We start from the raw sequence: 19,145 nt of genomic DNA, 5'->3' as shown, positions 1-19,145 counted from the left end.
GGTCAGTAAAACTATCCTATCTGCCTCAAGACAAGTCCACTCCTGCCCCCCCTCCAACCATGATCAGGGGAATGCCCTGGTTACCTGGGAAGTCTAGAGACATGGAACTAGTAACACCAGCTGTCAAGGGCACTATAAGGCAACCAAGTAAAAGAAGCAGCCTGCAAACAAGAGAAAAGATGCTCAGAAGCCAGCACAGCAAACAGAACTCTCCCTATACACAACCCTATGCAACCCACCCACTTACCACATGCTGTAAAAGGACCAGCCTAGCTGTAATACAGACAACCTCATGGCTCAGAGTCAAGCCACCCACATGAAGACACCAGAACAACTCACCTCCTACTCAGCTACAGGGGTTATATAGGAGGGGCTGCAGCCCCAGCACACCAGCAGCTCTTGGAAAACACCTGGGATGCTTCCTCAACACCTGCTAGCAGCTGACTCTGAGGCTGATGGTTTGCACCTGGCCCTGTTCTGTGCTGCAATCAGTGAGGAGGGGCAGCTTAGGGACAAAGCTCCTCTTTCAAGGGGATTTTATGCCCCTTTGCACAATTTTCTGTTTCCCTTCACTTTTAAGATTACTTTTGGTATCCATTTTTCCTTTCACCCTGCTCTTCCACCACCTTTCTCCCTCCGCTAGAAGATGGAGCAAAATAGCTGAGGAGCTAGAAACAGACAAATGCTTTGTGTGGCAGCCTTAAGCTCCCCTAGCCCTTTGCCCCTTACCAAGGAGAACACTTGGCATTGCTGGGCTCTTCTGCCCACTAAAACAGCCTTGTGCTCAGCCATGGGGTTTGTAAGTCACCCCACGCTTGGGAACTATCCTCAGTAGCCCCCGCCCGGGAAATCTTCATTGCCAGGGTAGTTCTGTTGAGGAGGGACAGTTTGCCCAATATCTAGTTTGCCATAACTGTTACCAATGTGAATGAATCCTCCCAACCCTCGGGGAAGTAGACGAATGGTTGTCATCAGTCTTCATCTGTATGATGGAAAGGCCTAGAATCACACTGTTAAACCCTATTCTATTGATGGGGAAAAGTGAGACACAAAGAGATCAAGTGATTTGGCCAAAGCGACTTAATTAGCATTTGCTTTATGGTAGCACTTTGCCCCCCACTCCTCTATCCTCCCGTGATCAGGGCCCCTTTGTGCTAGGTGCTAGTGAATGCAGTGAGAGACAGTCCTGCCCCAAAGACTTCACGATCTAACGAGACAAGACAGAAGAAGGGTGGGAGAAGGGACGGATTATTATCCCCATTTATACAGACAGGGATCTATGTTACAGCGTGATGAATGCTAAGGTCACACAGGAAGCGGAGAGAGGAGTTAGCACATGAACTCAGGTACTTTACTTGAAGGATTGGGCCACAAGTCAGTGGCAGAGCCACAGAGGTATCCAGGGTCCTGTTACCTAGTTACCTCCGCTGACCACTAGACCAATATTGAATGCAGTCCCAGTTCCACAATTATTATTTATTTGTATTACCATCGTGCCCTGGAGCCCTCATCAGGGACCGGGACCCCATTGTGCTAAGCACTGTACAAACAGAACCAAAAGACAGCTCCTGCCCCAGAAAGCTGACAGCCTAAGTATAAGACAGGAGACAACAGAAGGGCACAAACAATCAGACAGGTGAATACAAGGAAACTAGGAAACAGGATTGCTCCGCATGGTGGGCAGTGGTCTCAGCACTCCAGCGGCCTACGTGTTGTCAAGTCTTTTGTAGGCATCACAAGAAAGGAGACTTTGAGGAGGGATTTGAAGGTAAACAATGAGGTGAATTTGTGATGTTGATGGGGAGCTCCTCCCAGGTGTGAGGGGCAGCATGGGAGAAATCACAAAGGTTCTTGTTTCAAAATTTAACAGGTAAGACAATGGAGGCACATTTTGATAGTGAACTCCATAAAGCAGCTCCAACACCAGTTGGACAAGGTAGATCTCTGCTCCAAAACTAAAACAAAGAGTGGAGGAAAATTCAAAGTTAAGGCTGGCATCTCTTTCGCAAGGTAGGATGGCCCAAAACCTCAAAGGTAATTCCTATTGAAAGAAATGGGAGTTAGGCACCTAAATACCTTTGAGGATCTGGGCCTCTCTCTCTATCCTAGCTTTGAATGTCATATTTGTTCCCCAAGAAGAAAAAGAAAAAGGATTGGTAAGGAAATGCCAACAGACCTTTAATTGCAGTGGTAGGAACAATGCTGCTCTAAAAATCCTTCAAATATCCATCTTCCTAAAAAGTAGCTTCGAAAACACACAACTTCTAGTGCCTCACTTTTATTCAGAAACCAATGAGTCCAGATAGGCTTAGTTTAATTCCCCTGCTAATAATGCATTCATTGGCCAGGCCACTTCCCTGCAGAAATGAATTATGTGCCTGGCTGCTCCCATGATGTTCTTCACCAAGGGACAGGTCCTGCAACTTGCTGCCACCCCTTAGCAGTTACTGGCTTTATCAGGCACTGAGGGTACTTGGTTACTTGCATAGCTGGTTCCTAGAGTGTCTGTACTACTTATTAATCAGATGGAGCTGCAGTTTTCAACCTGGGGTCTACGGACCCCCGGGAGACTGCAGACTATGTCTAAGGGGCTCAGGAAAGGTGACTATGAACAGTTTCAGATCCCCGAAAAGGCATTCTGGTTTTCTGATTAACCAAAAGTATGTGAAAGTGTGTGTATTTGCCTACAAGTCAAAACCTGGAAGTGTTGTCATTACTACAGATGCCCACAGTTTCATGCTCTTTCTCATGCCACATCAAATGCTGTGCTGAGCACATGCAACATTGATAGTTAAATCCTCTTCAGTTTGTCACTACACCAGTAGAAGAGCAGAGGATATGCTGCTTTTAGAGGCGGTTACTTTCATATACCAAGAGCACTAGCAGGGCTAGGTCTGGTCATGATCTGTTTAATAGTCCTCTTTGCAAGCGTAATGCATACACGGCAATTGAAATTTGGCTATATGAGACTAGCATTAGTCTCCTTTCCACCATGCTATTTCAAGTCATACGCTAAGTGAGATAGCAGAGCTTTGAAAACTGTGTTTGCTCCCTGGCATCTCTTCGCACCCCTAGCCAGGGGCAGCAGCTCTGCATAATTTTGGGTGGTGCCCAGAACAGGTCCAGGTCCCACCCCCACACACCTGCCTAAGGCTCTGGGAGGGAGTTTAGGTGCAGGAGGGGTGCAGACTCTGAGAGAGACTTTGGGTGCTGCGTGCAGGCTTTGGCCTGGGACAGAGGGTTAGGGTGCAGGGCTGGGCCAAGGATGAGGGGTTTGGGATGCAGAAAGCAGGCTGCCCTGGGGCTGGGGGCCAGAGAGGAGAATTCCCCCCAGCCCTCTACCCCCCTGGCAGCAGCAAGTACTGGGGAGGGAGGAGGGCCCCTCCCCAGCACAATACTCATCCAAGCCCTCCGCGGCTGCTGCTCAGGAGGTCCAGCCAGGAGAAGCCCCCCGCAGTCAGGCGCAGCAGCCACCTCAGATTGCCCCCAGTGCCGCTCCCTTGTAGCTGGCAGCGGCCAGCGAGGAAGCGCACCACGGAGCAGCAGCCCACAGCAGGCAGGGATGCTCCAGGTGAGGCACACAGGGGTGGCAGGTGGGCCCTGGGGAAAGACCTACCCTCAACACTAGTGAAGCTGGGCCCTCCCAGGCCCTGAATTTTCTGGAGCCTGGGCACCATGGGCCCAAACAATTCACTGCCCCTGGCACAGTGTAGGCAATATAGAGAACTATATACAGGACTAGGCCTCCTAATGTAGTTCTTAGAGCAAGGAAGGTGATTTACCTAGAGAGGTACTGTGGGGGATGGAAGGGGGAAGAAATCCGCACTGGAAGCCCCCTCAGATTCTGCCAGCAGCCCTCTAACAGTGCTTCCTCACTGCTATTACTTGAGCTTCTCTTGATATACAAACATGAGAAATGGAATAGGGTTAGGTGACAGGAATACTCAGTCATTCCTACAAAAGATGCTCAAACAGCAAGAGGAACAAGCACTGCTCTCATCTGAGGGTAGCTATAGTTAGCCTAAAGGATTATGGGGGGGAGGAAAGTAGGAAGCAGGGAGATATTTGTAGTTATTCATGCAGAGAAAAAAAAATCACAGTTCAGACAATTTATCCCATTAAATTCTAACTTGAGAGAAAGACCAGAATTTTGGGATGGGGGAATATGTGTAGTAAGTGTTCAGTTCCATGGCACTAGAGATCCTAGCAATTTCGCACATCTAGGAAAGCAGCAGCTGTGGAGAATACAGTCACCTTAGATGCTAGTATAGTGATATCTGACACTAGGGTTAAACTACTGTCCAGCCCCAGAGGAGAGGGCCCTCAAGTTAATTACACAATTGTGAGGAAGTTTGCTTTTCAGTTGTTTCTTAAACCAGCTAAGTCTTCTCTCAGCCAGGCAAGTTACTCAGCCTTGAAGCGGGTGTAAATAGCCTGAGGAAGCGTTCATTTTAAATCTGATGATAGTAGTTAGTAAACAGATGACTCTATTCTCTGTCTACCCTGCCTTTATGGAAGTAGGATCTTGATCTTATGCCATGGCTAGAGTAGGGCACAGAGTAAGTACGGATATTTAAATTTTCCAGTTAAAGGTAGCAACTGTGGCACAGTTGCTCTGTTATGTAGCAAGTAAGCACCCTGATTTTTAAAGGGTTAAAAAAAAACCCTCAAGTTGATCCCATTTCAAAACAAGAACCCCAACACTATGTGATTAGATCCACTGGGTGTGTAGTCTGGAACTGTGGCAGGCATGCTGTGTAGCCCTGACTCTTCTTCCCCCTGCCCTAGAGGCAATTAAAATAACCCTACACCTACTCTCAAACTAGCCAATTAAGCCAAAAAAACCAAGCCCAAATCCAGCATTCCCACCCCACACATTGGGCATGGAATTGCCTATTCCTGATCAGGTGTCACTTTCTGCATGTAGCGTAGGTACCTCAGCCCACATGGAGTTGTCAGAGACTATGGCAGAGAAGAGATGTTGCCAAAATAACCCTGTCAAAGACTCAGAAGGGACAGGGTTGATTTTAGCAAGATCTTGTTTTGGACAAGTCTACTTTTCTAGCTCCAGTTACTGGTCACCAACTGCTGTGTGGCTCTATGTTGTGTAGGGCAAGTATTGCCAATTCGGAAATCAGGACTACAGTTTGTTCTTGCCTGCTGCATTTTTGGGAGCTGGTGTTCACAGAAGACCACAGCTATGGAGGACAGCTTTATGAAACCCCTATTGCTGGCCTAAGTTTAAGCCTAGTGTAGTGGCTAGTATCTGCAAGAGTCACCACCACTATGCCAGGACACTTGAGCTACACAGAGCGTGGCTGGAGACCCTAGCCCTGCAACTGCATGGGTAAGCTAGAAGAGTAACAGAAGGTTGACAGACAGCACAACATTTTCTAGAATAGAGTTGTCTCTTCAAAAATGCCCCATAGTGTCAAGTGTAGTGAGTCCAATTGCTTTTGTAATAGGCACTATGAGTGGTTAGTTTCATTAGTGCTAGACATGGCGCTGTTGGTATAAGAACACAAGATCTCCTAAAAATGTAGGGCTAGTACGCAGACTTTTGCAGATCTACCTTGCTGCTACTGCTCATGTACTGATGGGCATTAACTTCTACTGGTTGAGTCGTGGATAGGATCAGAGGAAACATGGAGCTCTTTAGCGCAAAGACCGAGTCCCAGGGTTGTCACCTTAATGATGAATGTAGATTAGGTTGAGATTAGGCTCAATCTCTCCTTGGTGTATCTACAGAATAAGGGTTCTAAAATACTGCCAACAATACAAGTGCCTTCACCCTACTACATTAACTGAACAGTAAGGAGCAGCTGTATAGTAGAATAGGTACTTACGACAATTAAACAATGGAATTAGGACAGTTGTCAGGCTAGTACAGTTACTATTGAGTTAACATTTTGTACCATGGGACTGGCTGGTTGGTTTGTCTGGGCTTTAGAGAGGAGCCAAGTCTCACTGGCTTCTATTGGAAACTAGAAGTAGCCCCTTCTGAAATAAAGGAGAGTCCACCATGAACTAGTGCATCCAGCAGTTTATTTTGTCACAGGTCATTTAGCGTATCACTTTCCCATTACAGCTTTTGTCCTCTTCAGATTTTTAAAGAGAGCCACTGACACCAGTGCAGTGACCATCAGGCCAAGGACCACAGTAGCTGCTGCTACTACAGTGGTCCATGCTCCTTCTCTCAGGGGAGTTTCTTCTGTAGGGAGGGAAAAAAAGGGTGAACCACAAGTTAGTGGCCAGATTATGCCATAACTTGGATTGGCAACAACATGCCTCAGTTAGGTCAAGGAGAGGTATTTGTTCCATACCTTGGGTTGAAGGCCATTCATCTGCTACAAAGCTAACAGGACCAGGTAAGCTTGCTACACCGGAGTTCTCTGCTTGCATCACAACAGCATCTGCAAGAGATTAGTCAACACATAATTCTGACTAACTGGAGTCTGGAAATCCACAAACATAGCAAGCTAACTGGACTATCAACAGGAATGCTTCAAGGTCTAGAAAACATGGCTACAAGAAGGTGGAAAGTGGGTTGTTTAGTCCAGAAAAGACAACTGAGCGGTACCTTACTTTGACATGCTTGAAGACTTTCCACTGATAACAGTGTGGATCAATCAGGGGCTTCAGTCACAGCAAGGGATGTTTAGGTTAGGAAAGGTTTCTCTCCTAATGTCTAACTGCAAGGGTAGGCAGGCACTGGAGCAAAGTTACCTAGATGGTTTGCAGAATTGGTCACTGGTGGTTGTTAACGAAAGTAGCGTGGGCTAGATAGTACTTCGTCCTGGTTGAGTGCAGGAGACTGACTAGAAGACCTAGCAAGTTCCCTTTCATACCTACATTATTCTGCTGTGGTAGGACAGCATGTTACGTGACATTCTAGTTGCCAGCAGTGATTAAATCCTACCTCGTTTGTTTCTGGCTGAGGGAGGACATAGTGTTGAACACAGAGGGGAGTCTGGATGAAGTCTGTCACAGAGAAGAGCACTGCAGTGGAAGTACACCTAGAGCAAAGATAAGGGAGAGATTTGGAGCACAGGAAGCCTGAGCCTTTAGCTAGAGCTAGAGGGACTGCACTTACTAGGCTAGCGAGAGCCTTGTCACCCGCTACGAAGGCAAAGGTCTTCACTTCAAATCTCTGGCGATAGTTGGGATAGCTGACTGCTAGGCCCACTGGATGAAATGCGGTTCTGTAGTTATCGAGTTCATAGTCACACCTACAGGAGGTCATGTAGAAAGGCAGCTTCTCAGAGAGGGCAGAGTTGAAATCAGGCAAGAAGAGAGAGTCTTGGAAGGTTTGCGTCATTAACATTCAAGTTTAATATTTAGTCCATTACCCAAGAGACCCTCAATACTGTTTCCTAGAGATCTGCCAGAGCTTGGAAGCCTGCATTAGGACAGCAATTCATTGGGGTTGAGTCACTCAGTTGTGAGCCATTGGAGTGACAGTTGGCATTTACACATTTTAGTCCTTGAGCATGTGCACTCTCAGATGTCTAGCTTGACCTAAGGCTAGAGCGACCTACACTTTGTGGTCAGATCATAGCCAGACAGCAACCCTTTGCTCCTACATCTGTGTGAGGAACATTGCGCTCACAGCTCCAACAAGCCTTTGCATAGCACTTCAGGGAAACACTTGAGCAGGCCAGCCTCACCTATGTTCCTACAGGAGTTGGAATATACCTACCCATCCACAACAATGTTCCACCGGGGCAGAGAGCTTGGATCTTGCGATGTTGTTGCCCAGCAGTCATCCAGTACCAGTCGGATGTTGGGGTCATTGCGGTTCAGAACTTGCACTTCCAAGAAGATTGGTTGCCGCAGATATTTCACAATAGGGTACTGGTCGTCACTGTAGGGCTGCACGTAGGAGTCATCTGAAAAAACCAAGGATGGCAGAGTTGACAGCCCAGTTCGCAATAGGTAGGAATCTCAATCTAGAGAGATGAAGCAGCCAGCTATGGAAGAAGTCTGGTACTGTAGGTGCATAGAAGGACACAGCTCGTGAGTGCTTTAGTTGAACTCCTTGCACAGGGAGAGAAAAAGCCTCCTAAACTCAACATCCCTACTGGATTCCCCCATAGCAAGAGGCTCTATTAAAACCTAGCCTGCCAGGTCTACGTCACAGACCACCAGTGATGGAATCATGCCACCCCTGGATATCAAAAGGTCTCTGGGTCTACTGCTCTGGATAGTAGGGACTGAAGAGCTCCTTTGACTATGGAGGGAATCACTTCATTTCTGCCCTGGACACAATTTGCGGCTAGATGCAAGCTTTACCTGGATAGATCAGCAGGATCAAGGAGAGAGGACCCTGGTTTATTGAAGAAACTGGAGGAGGGAGACTGCTTATCCTTACGCTCAGGGACGCGTCACCACTTTTGTAGGTGCACAATACGGTCAGCCTGAAAGACAGAATGCGCAGCATCAGCTTAGCTGGCAATTTGCAGTCAGTCACTTTGCTTAGTGTTGCGATGGGCTGTCACCAGCAGAGTTGTGGACTGACCTGAATTCACTGTCCCTAGAAATCCTGCGTGGCGGTTGATCTGCCCACAAGGCACGCACTTCATTCTCATAAGTTGTCCTCTCGCCTTCAAACTACAGGGGATACAGGAGACTTAGTGACTGCCCTGCCACATGAGCGCCTTTCGCAGTCACTGTCCTGACACTTACCCTCTGCCTTGTCCCACACTTGTTCAGTGGGACGTGAAACCGAACCATGTCATTTGAGGGAGACTTGAAGACTGGTTTGCATGTAGGATCTCTTAGCCTGATGGTATCCAAGTCTAGGGCTGGTTTTGTCCTGTCACTCTGTACTTCAAAGTCCATGTAGCCATCCTGAGTGCACACAGCAGCTGAAACATTCAAGGAATTGGGATGGGTTGCTCTAGGGGGTTCCTGGACATGGGGCTATGGCAGCTCCTGCCTCAGTTCAGTGAGCAACTACACTGAGAGTGTTTTAGCCAAGCTGTGTGTGTAGGGGCCCTGACTACCCTAGGAATTTTTCTGCACCTACTGGATTGTCCCTGGTCTCCATTTTATATAGCATAATCTGGAGGGCAAGGATCCTGCAACAGCTCATGCCCGGAAGCTCAAGGACCCATCAACTGCTCACAAAGCAGTGCTCTAGGAGGATGAATCAGATTGGAGGGTAGGCTGGAGTCTACCCATTAGCCCTGCCCTAACCAGCTCAGGCAGGGGAACCTGGTGTCTGGTTCTAGTCTATTACCTACCCTGTAGAGCAGGTAAACAAGGGCTGGGTGTGACAGCACCAGAGCCAATCCTTAAGGGAGTATACGGGGAGGAGCAGGGCAGAACAAACAGCCCTCCAGTAGCTGCTGACTGGCTGCAAAATTGGGGGGAAAGTCCTCAGATGGAGTTGTGATTGGTTATGCCTTCTGCCACCTCCATGAAAAGGGAGCGGTCATTACTACGTGGATTCTCAGAGGAGTTAGGTGATCAGACTGTGTGACGCCTCCAATCACCAAGTAGGTGGTCATGTCCAGGTCACCCAAATGTCAACCCAAGAAACAGTCCTCACCAGCAAAGGAAGGGCATCTATATTTGACCCAGGAAACACGACTGCAACTAAATGGGCTCCAAGACAAAGGTGCAGAGAGCCCCTACAGCAGAAGTTTTGTTTGCCAGCTACTAGGAGTTTGCACCAGACATAGCTGCACTTGTAGCTGAGCTCAACCTATGGCTAAAGTGTTCCCATCAAAGATGGGCCCTCCAGATTCATAGCGTAATGTGCTGAGGGTTTACTCAGTCTCCTGCATTAAAGGAAATTCATTTCATGGAGCCACTGAGTTGCAACACTGCAAATCTTGGAAGCTTGAAATCTCTCATGTTGATCAGCACTTCAGGGACAGCTAAAACTGCACTACTACAGAAAGAGTTCCCAGGAAAAACAGACCGTCTCACCTATTGGTGCATGTTGGTCACAGGGACATGCTGGATAAGTCACCATTGACACCATTTCTCCATGAAAGTTGAAAGCTAATCTTAGAGATGCCATGTATGACTGAAGTCCGAAGCAGCTCTCTTCATACAGCTGGAAGAGAGGGAGGCCATGACAGTTTGTAGCAGTTCTGTCCCCTCCAGGGGAAGTTAAGACTTGGCCTCTGAATCAGTCATTTAGATGGGACTAATCTAGCCAGGAATATTAGTGTCTCAGAAGGATACTTATCCGCCATTCCAATACATCTCCTGGGTCAAGTAATAGGGATTTGGAGAATCCTAGAATATCAGGGTTGAAGGGACCCCAGAAGGTCATCTAGTCCAACCCCCTGCTCGAAGCAGGAGCTATTCCCAGTTAAATCATCCCAGCCAGGGCTTTGTCAAGCCTGACCTTAAAAACCTCTAAGGAAGGAGATTCTACCACCTCCCTAGGTAACGCATTCCAGTGTTTCACCACCCTCTTAGTGAAAAAGTTTTTCCTAATATCCAATCTAAACCTCCCCCACTGCAACTTGAGACCATTACTCCTCGTTCTGTCATCTGCTACCATTGAGAACAGTCTAGAGCCATCCTCTTTGGAACCCCCTTTCAGGTAGTTGAAAGCAGCTATCAAATCCCCCCTCATTCTTCTCTTCTGCAGAAGAAACAATCCCAGTTCCCTCAGCCTCTCCTCATAACTCATGTGTTCCAGACCCCTAATCATTTTTGTTGCCCTTCGCTGGACTCTCTCGAATTTATCCACATCCTTCTTGAAGTGTGGGGCCCAAAACTGGACACAGTACTCCAGATGAGGCCTCACCAATGTCGAATAGAGGGGAACGATCACGTCCCTCGATCTGCTCGCTATGCCCCTACTTATACATCCCAAAATGCCATTGGCCTTCTTGGCAACAAGGGCACACTGCTGACTCATATCCAGCTTCTCGTCCACTGTCACCCCTAGGTCCTTTTCCGCAGAACTGCTGCCTAGCCATTCGGTCCCTAGTCTGTAGCTGTGCATTGGGTTCTTCCGTCCTAAGTGAGTTTAAGGTCAGTTACTGACTGAAACTGAAGTGTCTGTTCATGGAATGATGCATGTTAGACCTAGATGGACCTTCCAAGTGAGCCATTCAAGTGTACTTTTGACCTTACAGAGAGTCAGCATGTGGTCCATTTTCTTTCAACTGGAACTCACTCTTACTTAGGGGCATCAGATTGCCGCACGCTATGTTCTGTCCACAAAACATTCCTGACCCCAAACGGACATCAGCAGCAGCAACACAGCATGGTATTCCCTCCCCCTTCATATCTAAGCCTATTAGGCTAGCTTCCTCTTGTCCTTGCCTCTCATCCCATCCAGTAGGGATAATCTATATCCTTCTGGAGAATTTCAGGAGGGTGCTTCAGGATTAGGGATAGCAGACATGACACCTGTCCAGGCAAGCCCAGGGGTTGAGCTACTGGCATGACAAGACAAGGGAAGGATCAGGACTGTGGATACTAGAACAAGCAGCCTGAATTTGATGAGGTAGCAAGGAGTAGTTTGCTGACAGACCTTGCTAGAATGGTCTGCAAGGAAGATTTCTAGGAGATGTATCTGGAGAGCGCTGGTAGAGATGGGGCTTGTGGGGGTGTCAGGAAGGAGGTTGCCATAATGGAGACAGTTCTAGCTGCATTAGAGGTTATGGTTAGGAAGATTGAGGTGGTTGGGAGGGGAAGGGGAAGGGGGGTCACGGTACATACAGCTGCCAAGTGGTGGCACGAGAAGGTCTGACTGGAGTCAATACCAAGGCACTGACCAGACAGATGCCTCCGTCGGCCTCATTGTAACTAAATCCTTCTCTACTCCACCTGTAGCCTGCACTTCATTTCAAAAAGAAAGAATGGCAATTGTGACCTTTCCTAAGGGAGCTTACTCTGGACTTCAGGATTCTTTTGTTGATGTGCAGCTTCACGCCCCTTCTTGTGTCCAGAGCAATTCCATTTGCTTGGAGTTGGGTCATGGGAATGTTTCTGTTGTCTATACTCACAGCAGAGAGGATCCCTGGGAAAGCTGGGATGGCAACAGTCATGTGTGTGGAGTTACAGGTTGCTGGACCTGCAAGAATAGCTCTGTTAGTGTCCAGAGACATTTTAAGGTACAAGTCCCTCTCGGGTCAGAGGGGGGACCAGCTTCCTCTGTGAAGAGGGGAAGTTTTACCTGGTGCACAGATCATTCTTGATTCTACAGTTAGCCGCTGGTCAGGAGGCCCATATGAAAGCTTGAGTGCCACAGTATATAGCATCTGGTTGTCTTGCTGCAGAGGATAGATACGGTTGAGAACAGCAGGTTAGTCACAGTGCAGTTCCCAGTGCCAGGTATAAAAGAAGCCTATTAGGATTCAGTAAGCCAGGCTGTAGTTCTGAAGAGACTTCAGAAGTCTTGCAGGGCATGTTAGCCACTGGAGTTACACCCTAGCCATTTCACATTTCTCCTACACACAGGAGTTCTTGGGAAGGGTGTACAAGCTCCATTCTAGGCCCTCATGCACCACATGGATTCATAGCCAGAAGTCAAGCTGCAGGTCTCACACACTCCCATTTCCAGATGCCCTCATGGGCTGCATGTAGAGTCAGACTAATCAGACTGCCCCAATAGCTCAGACTAGTGAGCCTCAGAAGTCTGAGGCTTCTCACGGTTCTATTTATAGACACCATCATTTGCCGATGGCAAGTTTTGCCTTTTGGCCTCGAGACAGTCTTGTGCACCTACCTTGTAAGAGGTGACTCCAGTTGCACCAAAAGAAACCTGGAAGATTAGGTTGTTGCTGTCAGCTAGGAATGTATACCCTTGCTGCATGGCTTGCCTAAAGCTTAGCCTGTGTGTTCGTGTTCCATCATCTATGGACAGTATCCAGGCCATCTGAGATTCTGTAGTCTGCAATTTGAGACTTCTGGTCAGTCAGGCATTAGGCTTTTCATTACCGAGCAAGGGGGTTATTGTTCTTATCTTTAAGAAGTGTTAAGACTGCTGTGAGTGGCAGCTTGGCTAACCAACATGAGAGAGATACTGAAGGGTCCAGTTTGGTGATGCTTGCTAAAGTAGCAAAGTGGCAGTTTCTACATGCAGCAGTTCTACTTTAGAGGCATGTTACTTTGCACACCCAGCCCCCATTTAGGACCGACGTTTCATACCATGTGTTCATCAGCAAAACTGGGAAGGAGTCTTGGAAATACAACCTGAAAGAGAACGGGACAGCAGCTGACTTCAAAGCACACTGTTCAAAAAGAAGAGGATACCAAGCAAGCTTTCCATGGTGAATGGAACAAGGAGCCTCTAACCCATTAGAGGAATGGAAGCTTTCGGGGAGTCTTCTGAGGAAGTGTGCTGCAGTGGCTAGAGGCCTGGCTTGTTTCTGGAGGGACAAGGTGGGGAAGCAGCAAATGCTGTTCTCCCCCTGTAGTTTAGGGCACCTGTTGACAGCTACTGACCATTAGCCAATAGAGGGGTCTACATAATTCAGTAAGCTGTGCCAAGCCTAGCCAGGGAAGCCCTTAGAAGTACACAAAGGAGGAGGTAAAGGTAACTAGCTAGAGTTTTTACAAATAAGAAGGCTAGTCTTTAATCTGAGTCTTCCCAGAGATCAGGAAGGGGAAAATCCACCATCATCCTGCTAGTCAGTCTTATTTCCTTACTCCCACCACCCAAAGAGAGTCTACAGACACATCTTCAAGATTTGACTGAGATGCCATTGAGGTGTCAGACTCCTCTCTACAGCTGAGAGCAGTTCCCTTTCCAAGGGATTGTCAAACTGCCCCACTTACTGCCATGAAGTCTTTAGTACAGTTTGTAGCTCCTGTAAAAATAGTAGGGACGACTTCATCTGCTTGAAGAGAATCACAGCCAATACTGTAGGTTACATTCTTGTCCCTTGCAATGGTTTTGTTGAGCACCAGCAGCTCTAGTCTCAGCTGGTGTTGGTCATGCTATAGCAAGAGAACACATTGGTCAGAATAAGACAGTGGCACCGTTTTACATTACTAGATGTTGCCTCAGATCAGCAATTAGAGCCAACCCTCAGAGGCCACATGTTCAAGTTGAGAATTTGCTTCAGCTGAAGTTGCTGTCTATAGAAGAGGCAGGGTTAGTTTTTAAAAATGGCTGTATTTGCATCCTTACTCAAAGGAAGGAATTTGATTTGTTGGGAGCCATTCAATTAGTCATTATTACATGGAAGCACCACCTCAGTGGGTGCTCTGGGGAGAAGGAGTCTCCCAGGAAAGAGAGATGGTACATTACATGACCCAACACTGTAGTTGGGTCACTTAGTAGGAGTCACTTTGGAGCCTCTGTCAAGTGAGCATGTTCCCAAAGCAGAGGGACAGTTTTACCTCTAGTCTGGTGCAGTTCACATACAGAGCAGTTAGAGTCAGCCTCTCATGATCCACCATGTAGTCACAGTCTACAATCTCTTCACCACTTCCATCTAGTGAGAGTAAGCTGGTCAGCTATGCTGCTAGAAGTTGCCTTGAGAACCTAGCTAAACATGCAGCAATACATACCAACTACATGGACCTGCCAGAAGTTGCTTCCAAGCTCTCTGGGAAACCCAATCAACATTTTGTCAGTGTGACAAGACACCGTCCCTACAAGAGGAAGTGAGCAGTCTGATATCAACTCCTTGCAACACAGGATAGGAGACAGCATACAGGCCGTTAGTATGCTAAAACCCACTCACTCCAGCAAATGGAGAGGAGAGTCACCCCAGGGTCAGTAAAACTATCCTATCTGCCTCAAGACAAGTCCACTCCTGCCCCCCCTCCAACCATGATCAGGGGAATGCCCTGGTTACCTGGGAAGTCTAGAGACATGGAACTAGTAACACCAGCTGTCAAGGGCACTATAAGGCAACCAAGTAAAAGAAGCAGCCTGCAAACAAGAGAAAAGATGCTCAGAAGCCAGCACAGCAAACAGAACTCTCCCTATACACAACCCTATGCAACCCACCCACTTACCACATGCTGTAAAAGGACCAGCCTAGCTGTCTAGCCTACAGACAACCTCATGGCTCAGAGTCAAGCCACCCACATGAAGACACCAGAACAACTCACCTCCTACTCAGCTACAGGGGTTATATAGGAGGGGCTGCAGCCCCAGCACACCAGCAGCTCTTGGAAAACACCTGGGATGCTTCCTCAACACCTGCTAGCAGCTGACTCTGAGGCTGATGGTTTGCACCTGGCCCTGTTCTGTGCTGCAATCAGTGAGGAGGGGCAGCTTAGGGACAAAGCTCCTCTTTCAAGGGGATTTTATGCCCCTTTGCACAATTTTCTGTTTCCCTTCACTTTTAAGATTACTTTTGGTATCCATTTTTCCTTTCACCCTGCTCTTCCACCACCTTTCTCCCTCCGCTAGAAGATGGAGCAAAATAGCTGAGGAGCTAGAAACAGACAAATGCTTTGTGTGGCAGCCTTAAGCTCCCCTAGCCCTTTGCCCCTTACCAAGGAGAACACTTGGCATTGCTGGGCTCTTCTGCCCACTAAAACAGCCTTGTGCTCAGCCATGGGGTTTGTAAGTCACCCCACGCTTGGGAACTATCCTCAGTAGCCCCCGCCCGGGAAATCTTCATTGCCAGGGTAGTTCTGTTGAGGAGGGACAGTTTGCCCAATATCTAGTTTGCCATAACTGTTACCAATGTGAATGAATCCTCCCAACCCTCGGGGAAGTAGACGAATGGTTGTCATCAGTCTTCATCTGTATGATGGAAAGGCCTAGAATCACACTGTTAAACCCTATTCTATTGATGGGGAAAAGTGAGACACAAAGAGATCAAGTGATTTGGCCAAAGCGACTTAATTAGCATTTGCTTTATGGTAGCACTTTGCCCCCCACTCCTCTATCCTCCCGTGATCAGGGCCCCTTTGTGCTAGGTGCTAGTGAATGCAGTGAGAGACAGTCCTGCCCCAAAGACTTCACGATCTAACGAGACAAGACAGAAGAAGGGTGGGAGAAGGGACGGATTATTATCCCCATTTATACAGACAGGGATCTATGTTACAGCGTGATGAATGCTAAGGTCACACAGGAAGCGGAGAGAGGAGTTAGCACATGAACTCAGGTACTTTACTTGAAGGATTGGGCCACAAGTCAGTGGCAGAGCCACAGAGGTATCCAGGGTCCTGTTACCTAGTTACCTCCGCTGACCACTAGACCAATATTGAATGCAGTCCCAGTTCCACAATTATTATTTATTTGTATTACCATCGTGCCCTGGAGCCCTCATCAGGGACCGGGACCCCATTGTGCTAAGCACTGTACAAACAGAACCAAAAGACAGCTCCTGCCCCAGAAAGCTGACAGCCTAAGTATAAGACAGGAGACAACAGAAGGGCACAAACAATCAGACAGGTGAATACAAGGAAACTAGGAAACAGGATTGCTCAGCATGGTGGGCAGTGGTCTCAGCACTCCAGCGGCCTACGTGTTGTCAAGTCTTTTGTAGGCATCACAAGAAAGGAGACTTTGAGGAGGGATTTGAAGGTAAACAATGAGGTGAATTTGTGATGTTGATGGGGAGCTCCTCCCAGGTGTGAGGGGCAGCATGGGAGAAATCACAAAGGTTCTTGTTTCAAAATTTAACAGGTAAGACAATGGAGGCACATTTTGATAGTGAACTCCATAAAGCAGCTCCAACACCAGTTGGACAAGGTAGATCTCTGCTCCAAAACTAAAACAAAGAGTGGAGGAAAATTCAAAGTTAAGGCTGGCATCTCTTTCGCAAGGTAGGATGGCCCAAAACCTCAAAGGTAATTCCTATTGAAAGAAATGGGAGTTAGGCACCTAAATACCTTTGAGGATCTGGGCCTCTCTCTCTATCCTAGCTTTGAATGTCATATTTGTTCCCCAAGAAGAAAAAGAAAAAGGATTGGTAAGGAAATGCCAACAGACCTTTAATTGCAGTGGTAGGAACAATGCTGCTCTAAAAATCCTTCAAATATCCATCTTCCTAAAAAGTAGCTTCGAAAACACACAACTTCTAGTGCCTCACTTTTATTCAGAAACCAATGAGTCCAGATAGGCTTAGTTTAATTCCCCTGCTAATAATGCATTCATTGGCCAGGCCACTTCCCTGCAGAAATGAATTATGTGCCTGGCTGCTCCCATGATGTTCTTCACCAAGGGACAGGTCCTGCAACTTGCTGCCACCCCTTAGCAGTTACTGGCTTTATCAGGCACTGAGGGTACTTGGTTACTTGCATAGCTGGTTCCTAGAGTGTCTGTACTACTTATTAATCAGATGGAGCTGCAGTTTTCAACCTGGGGTCTACGGACCCCCGGGAGACTGCAGACTATGTCTAAGGGGCTCAGGAAAGGTGACTATGAACAGTTTCAGATCCCCGAAAAGGCATTCTGGTTTTCTGATTAACCAAAAGTATGTGAAAGTGTGTGTATTTGCCTACAAGTCAAAACCTGGAAGTGTTGTCATTACTACAGATGCCCACAGTTTCATGCTCTTTCTCATGCCACATCAAATGCTGTGCTGAGCACATGCAACATTGATAGTTAAATCCTCTTCAGTTTGTCACTACACCAGTAGAAGAGCAGAGGATATGCTGCTTTTAGAGGCGGTTACTTTCATATACCAAGAGCACTAGCAGGGCTAGGTCTGGTCATGATCTGTTTAATAGTCCTCTTTGCAAGCGTAATGCATACACGGCAATTGAAATTTGGCTATATGAGACTAGCATTAGTCTCCTTTCCACCATGCTATTTCAAGTCATACGCTAAGTGAGATAGCAGAGCTTTGAAAACTGTGTTTGCTCCCTGGCATCTCTTCGCACCCCTAGCCAGGGGCAGCAGCTCTGCATAATTTTGGGTGGTGCCCAGAACAGGTCCAGGTCCCACCCCCACACACCTGCCTAAGGCTCTGGGAGGGAGTTTAGGTGCAGGAGGGGTGCAGACTCTGAGAGAGACTTTGGGTGCTGCGTGCAGGCTTTGGCCTGGGACAGAGGGTTAGGGTGCAGGGCTGGGCCAAGGATGAGGGGTTTGGGATGCAGAAAGCAGGCTGCCCTGGGGCTGGGGGCCAGAGAGGAGAATTCCCCCCAGCCCTCTACCCCCCTGGCAGCAGCAAGTACTGGGGAGGGAGGAGGGCCCCTCCCCAGCACAATACTCATCCAAGCCCTCCGCGGCTGCTGCTCAGGAGGTCCAGCCAGGAGAAGCCCCCCGCAGTCAGGCGCAGCAGCCACCTCAGATTGCCCCCAGTGCCGCTCCCTTGTAGCTGGCAGCGGCCAGCGAGGAAGCGCACCACGGAGCAGCAGCCCACAGCAGGCAGGGATGCTCCAGGTGAGGCACACAGGGGTGGCAGGTGGGCCCTGGGGAAAGACCTACCCTCAACACTAGTGAAGCTGGGCCCTCCCAGGCCCTGAATTTTCTGGAGCCTGGGCACCATGGGCCCAAACAATTCACTGCCCCTGGCACAGTGTAGGCAATATAGAGAACTATATACAGGACTAGGCCTCCTAATGTAGTTCTTAGAGCAAGGAAGGTGATTTACCTAGAGAGGTACTGTGGGGGATGGAAGGGGGAAGAAATCCGCACTGGAAGCCCCCTCAGATTCTGCCAGCAGCCCTCTAACAGTGCTTCCTCACTGCTATTACTTGAGCTTCTCTTGATATACAAACATGAGAAATGGAATAGGGTTAGGTGACAGGAATACTCAGTCATTCCTACAAAAGATGCTCAAACAGCAAGAGGAACAAGCACTGCTCTCATCTGAGGGTAGCTATAGTTAGCCTAAAGGATTATGGGGGGGAGGAAAGTAGGAAGCAGGGAGATATTTGTAGTTATTCATGCAGAGAAAAAAAAATCACAGTTCAGACAATTTATCCCATTAAATTCTAACTTGAGAGAAAGACCAGAATTTTGGGATGGGGGAATATGTGTAGTAAGTGTTCAGTTCCATGGCACTAGAGATCCTAGCAATTTCGCACATCTAGGAAAGCAGCAGCTGTGGAGAATACAGTCACCTTAGATGCTAGTATAGTGATATCTGACACTAGGGTTAAACTACTGTCCAGCCCCAGAGGAGAGGGCCCTCAAGTTAATTACACAATTGTGAGGAAGTTTGCTTTTCAGTTGTTTCTTAAACCAGCTAAGTCTTCTCTCAGCCAGGCAAGTTACTCAGCCTTGAAGCGGGTGTAAATAGCCTGAGGAA

At 47.9% G+C, this 19,145-nt stretch overlaps 1 protein-coding gene across 1 annotated transcript; it reads right to left on the bottom strand.

Annotated features, from left to right (window-relative positions):
* Window positions 1-6,028: 6,028 nt before the first annotated feature.
* LOC142073329 (zona pellucida sperm-binding protein 2-like) lies at window positions 6,029-14,699 on the bottom strand. Its single transcript, XM_075132717.1, has 16 exons — window positions 14,494-14,699; window positions 14,323-14,417; window positions 13,756-13,917; window positions 13,126-13,170; window positions 12,704-12,868; window positions 12,152-12,248; window positions 11,868-12,049; window positions 9,937-10,066; window positions 8,686-8,867; window positions 8,519-8,610; window positions 8,293-8,417; window positions 7,700-7,889; window positions 7,094-7,229; window positions 6,920-7,016; window positions 6,324-6,413; window positions 6,029-6,211 (listed from the first exon to the last, which is right to left on the bottom strand). The coding sequence occupies exons 1-16, from the start codon at window positions 14,636-14,638 to the stop codon at window positions 6,072-6,074; spliced, it is 2,073 nt and encodes a 690-aa protein (XP_074988818.1). The 5' UTR covers window positions 14,639-14,699; the 3' UTR covers window positions 6,029-6,071.
* Window positions 14,700-19,145: the final 4,446 nt, after the last annotated feature.

Source organism: Caretta caretta, chromosome 10, assembly GCF_965140235.1.
Source record: "Caretta caretta isolate rCarCar2 chromosome 10, rCarCar1.hap1, whole genome shotgun sequence".
Lineage (NCBI taxonomy): Eukaryota > Metazoa > Chordata > Testudines > Cheloniidae > Caretta > Caretta caretta.
The sequence above is the reverse complement of the archived record's forward strand: the minus strand, read 5'-3'. Positions and strand labels throughout refer to the sequence as shown.

Excerpts from the sequence above, each read along its gene's own strand:
- LOC142073329 (XM_075132717.1), bottom strand. The coding sequence starts at position 14,638 with ATGCTGTCTCCTATCCTGTGTTGCAAGGAGTTGATATCAGACTGCTCA. Across the intron at positions 7,890-8,292 it reads GATCCTGCTGATCTATCCAG|ATGACTCCTACGTGCAGCCC; the intron begins GTAAAGCTTGCA and ends TGGTTTTTTCAG. Across the intron at positions 7,230-7,699 it reads TGGAACATTGTTGTGGATGG|GTGTGACTATGAACTCGATA; the intron begins GTAGGTATATTC and ends GACCTCCTGTAG.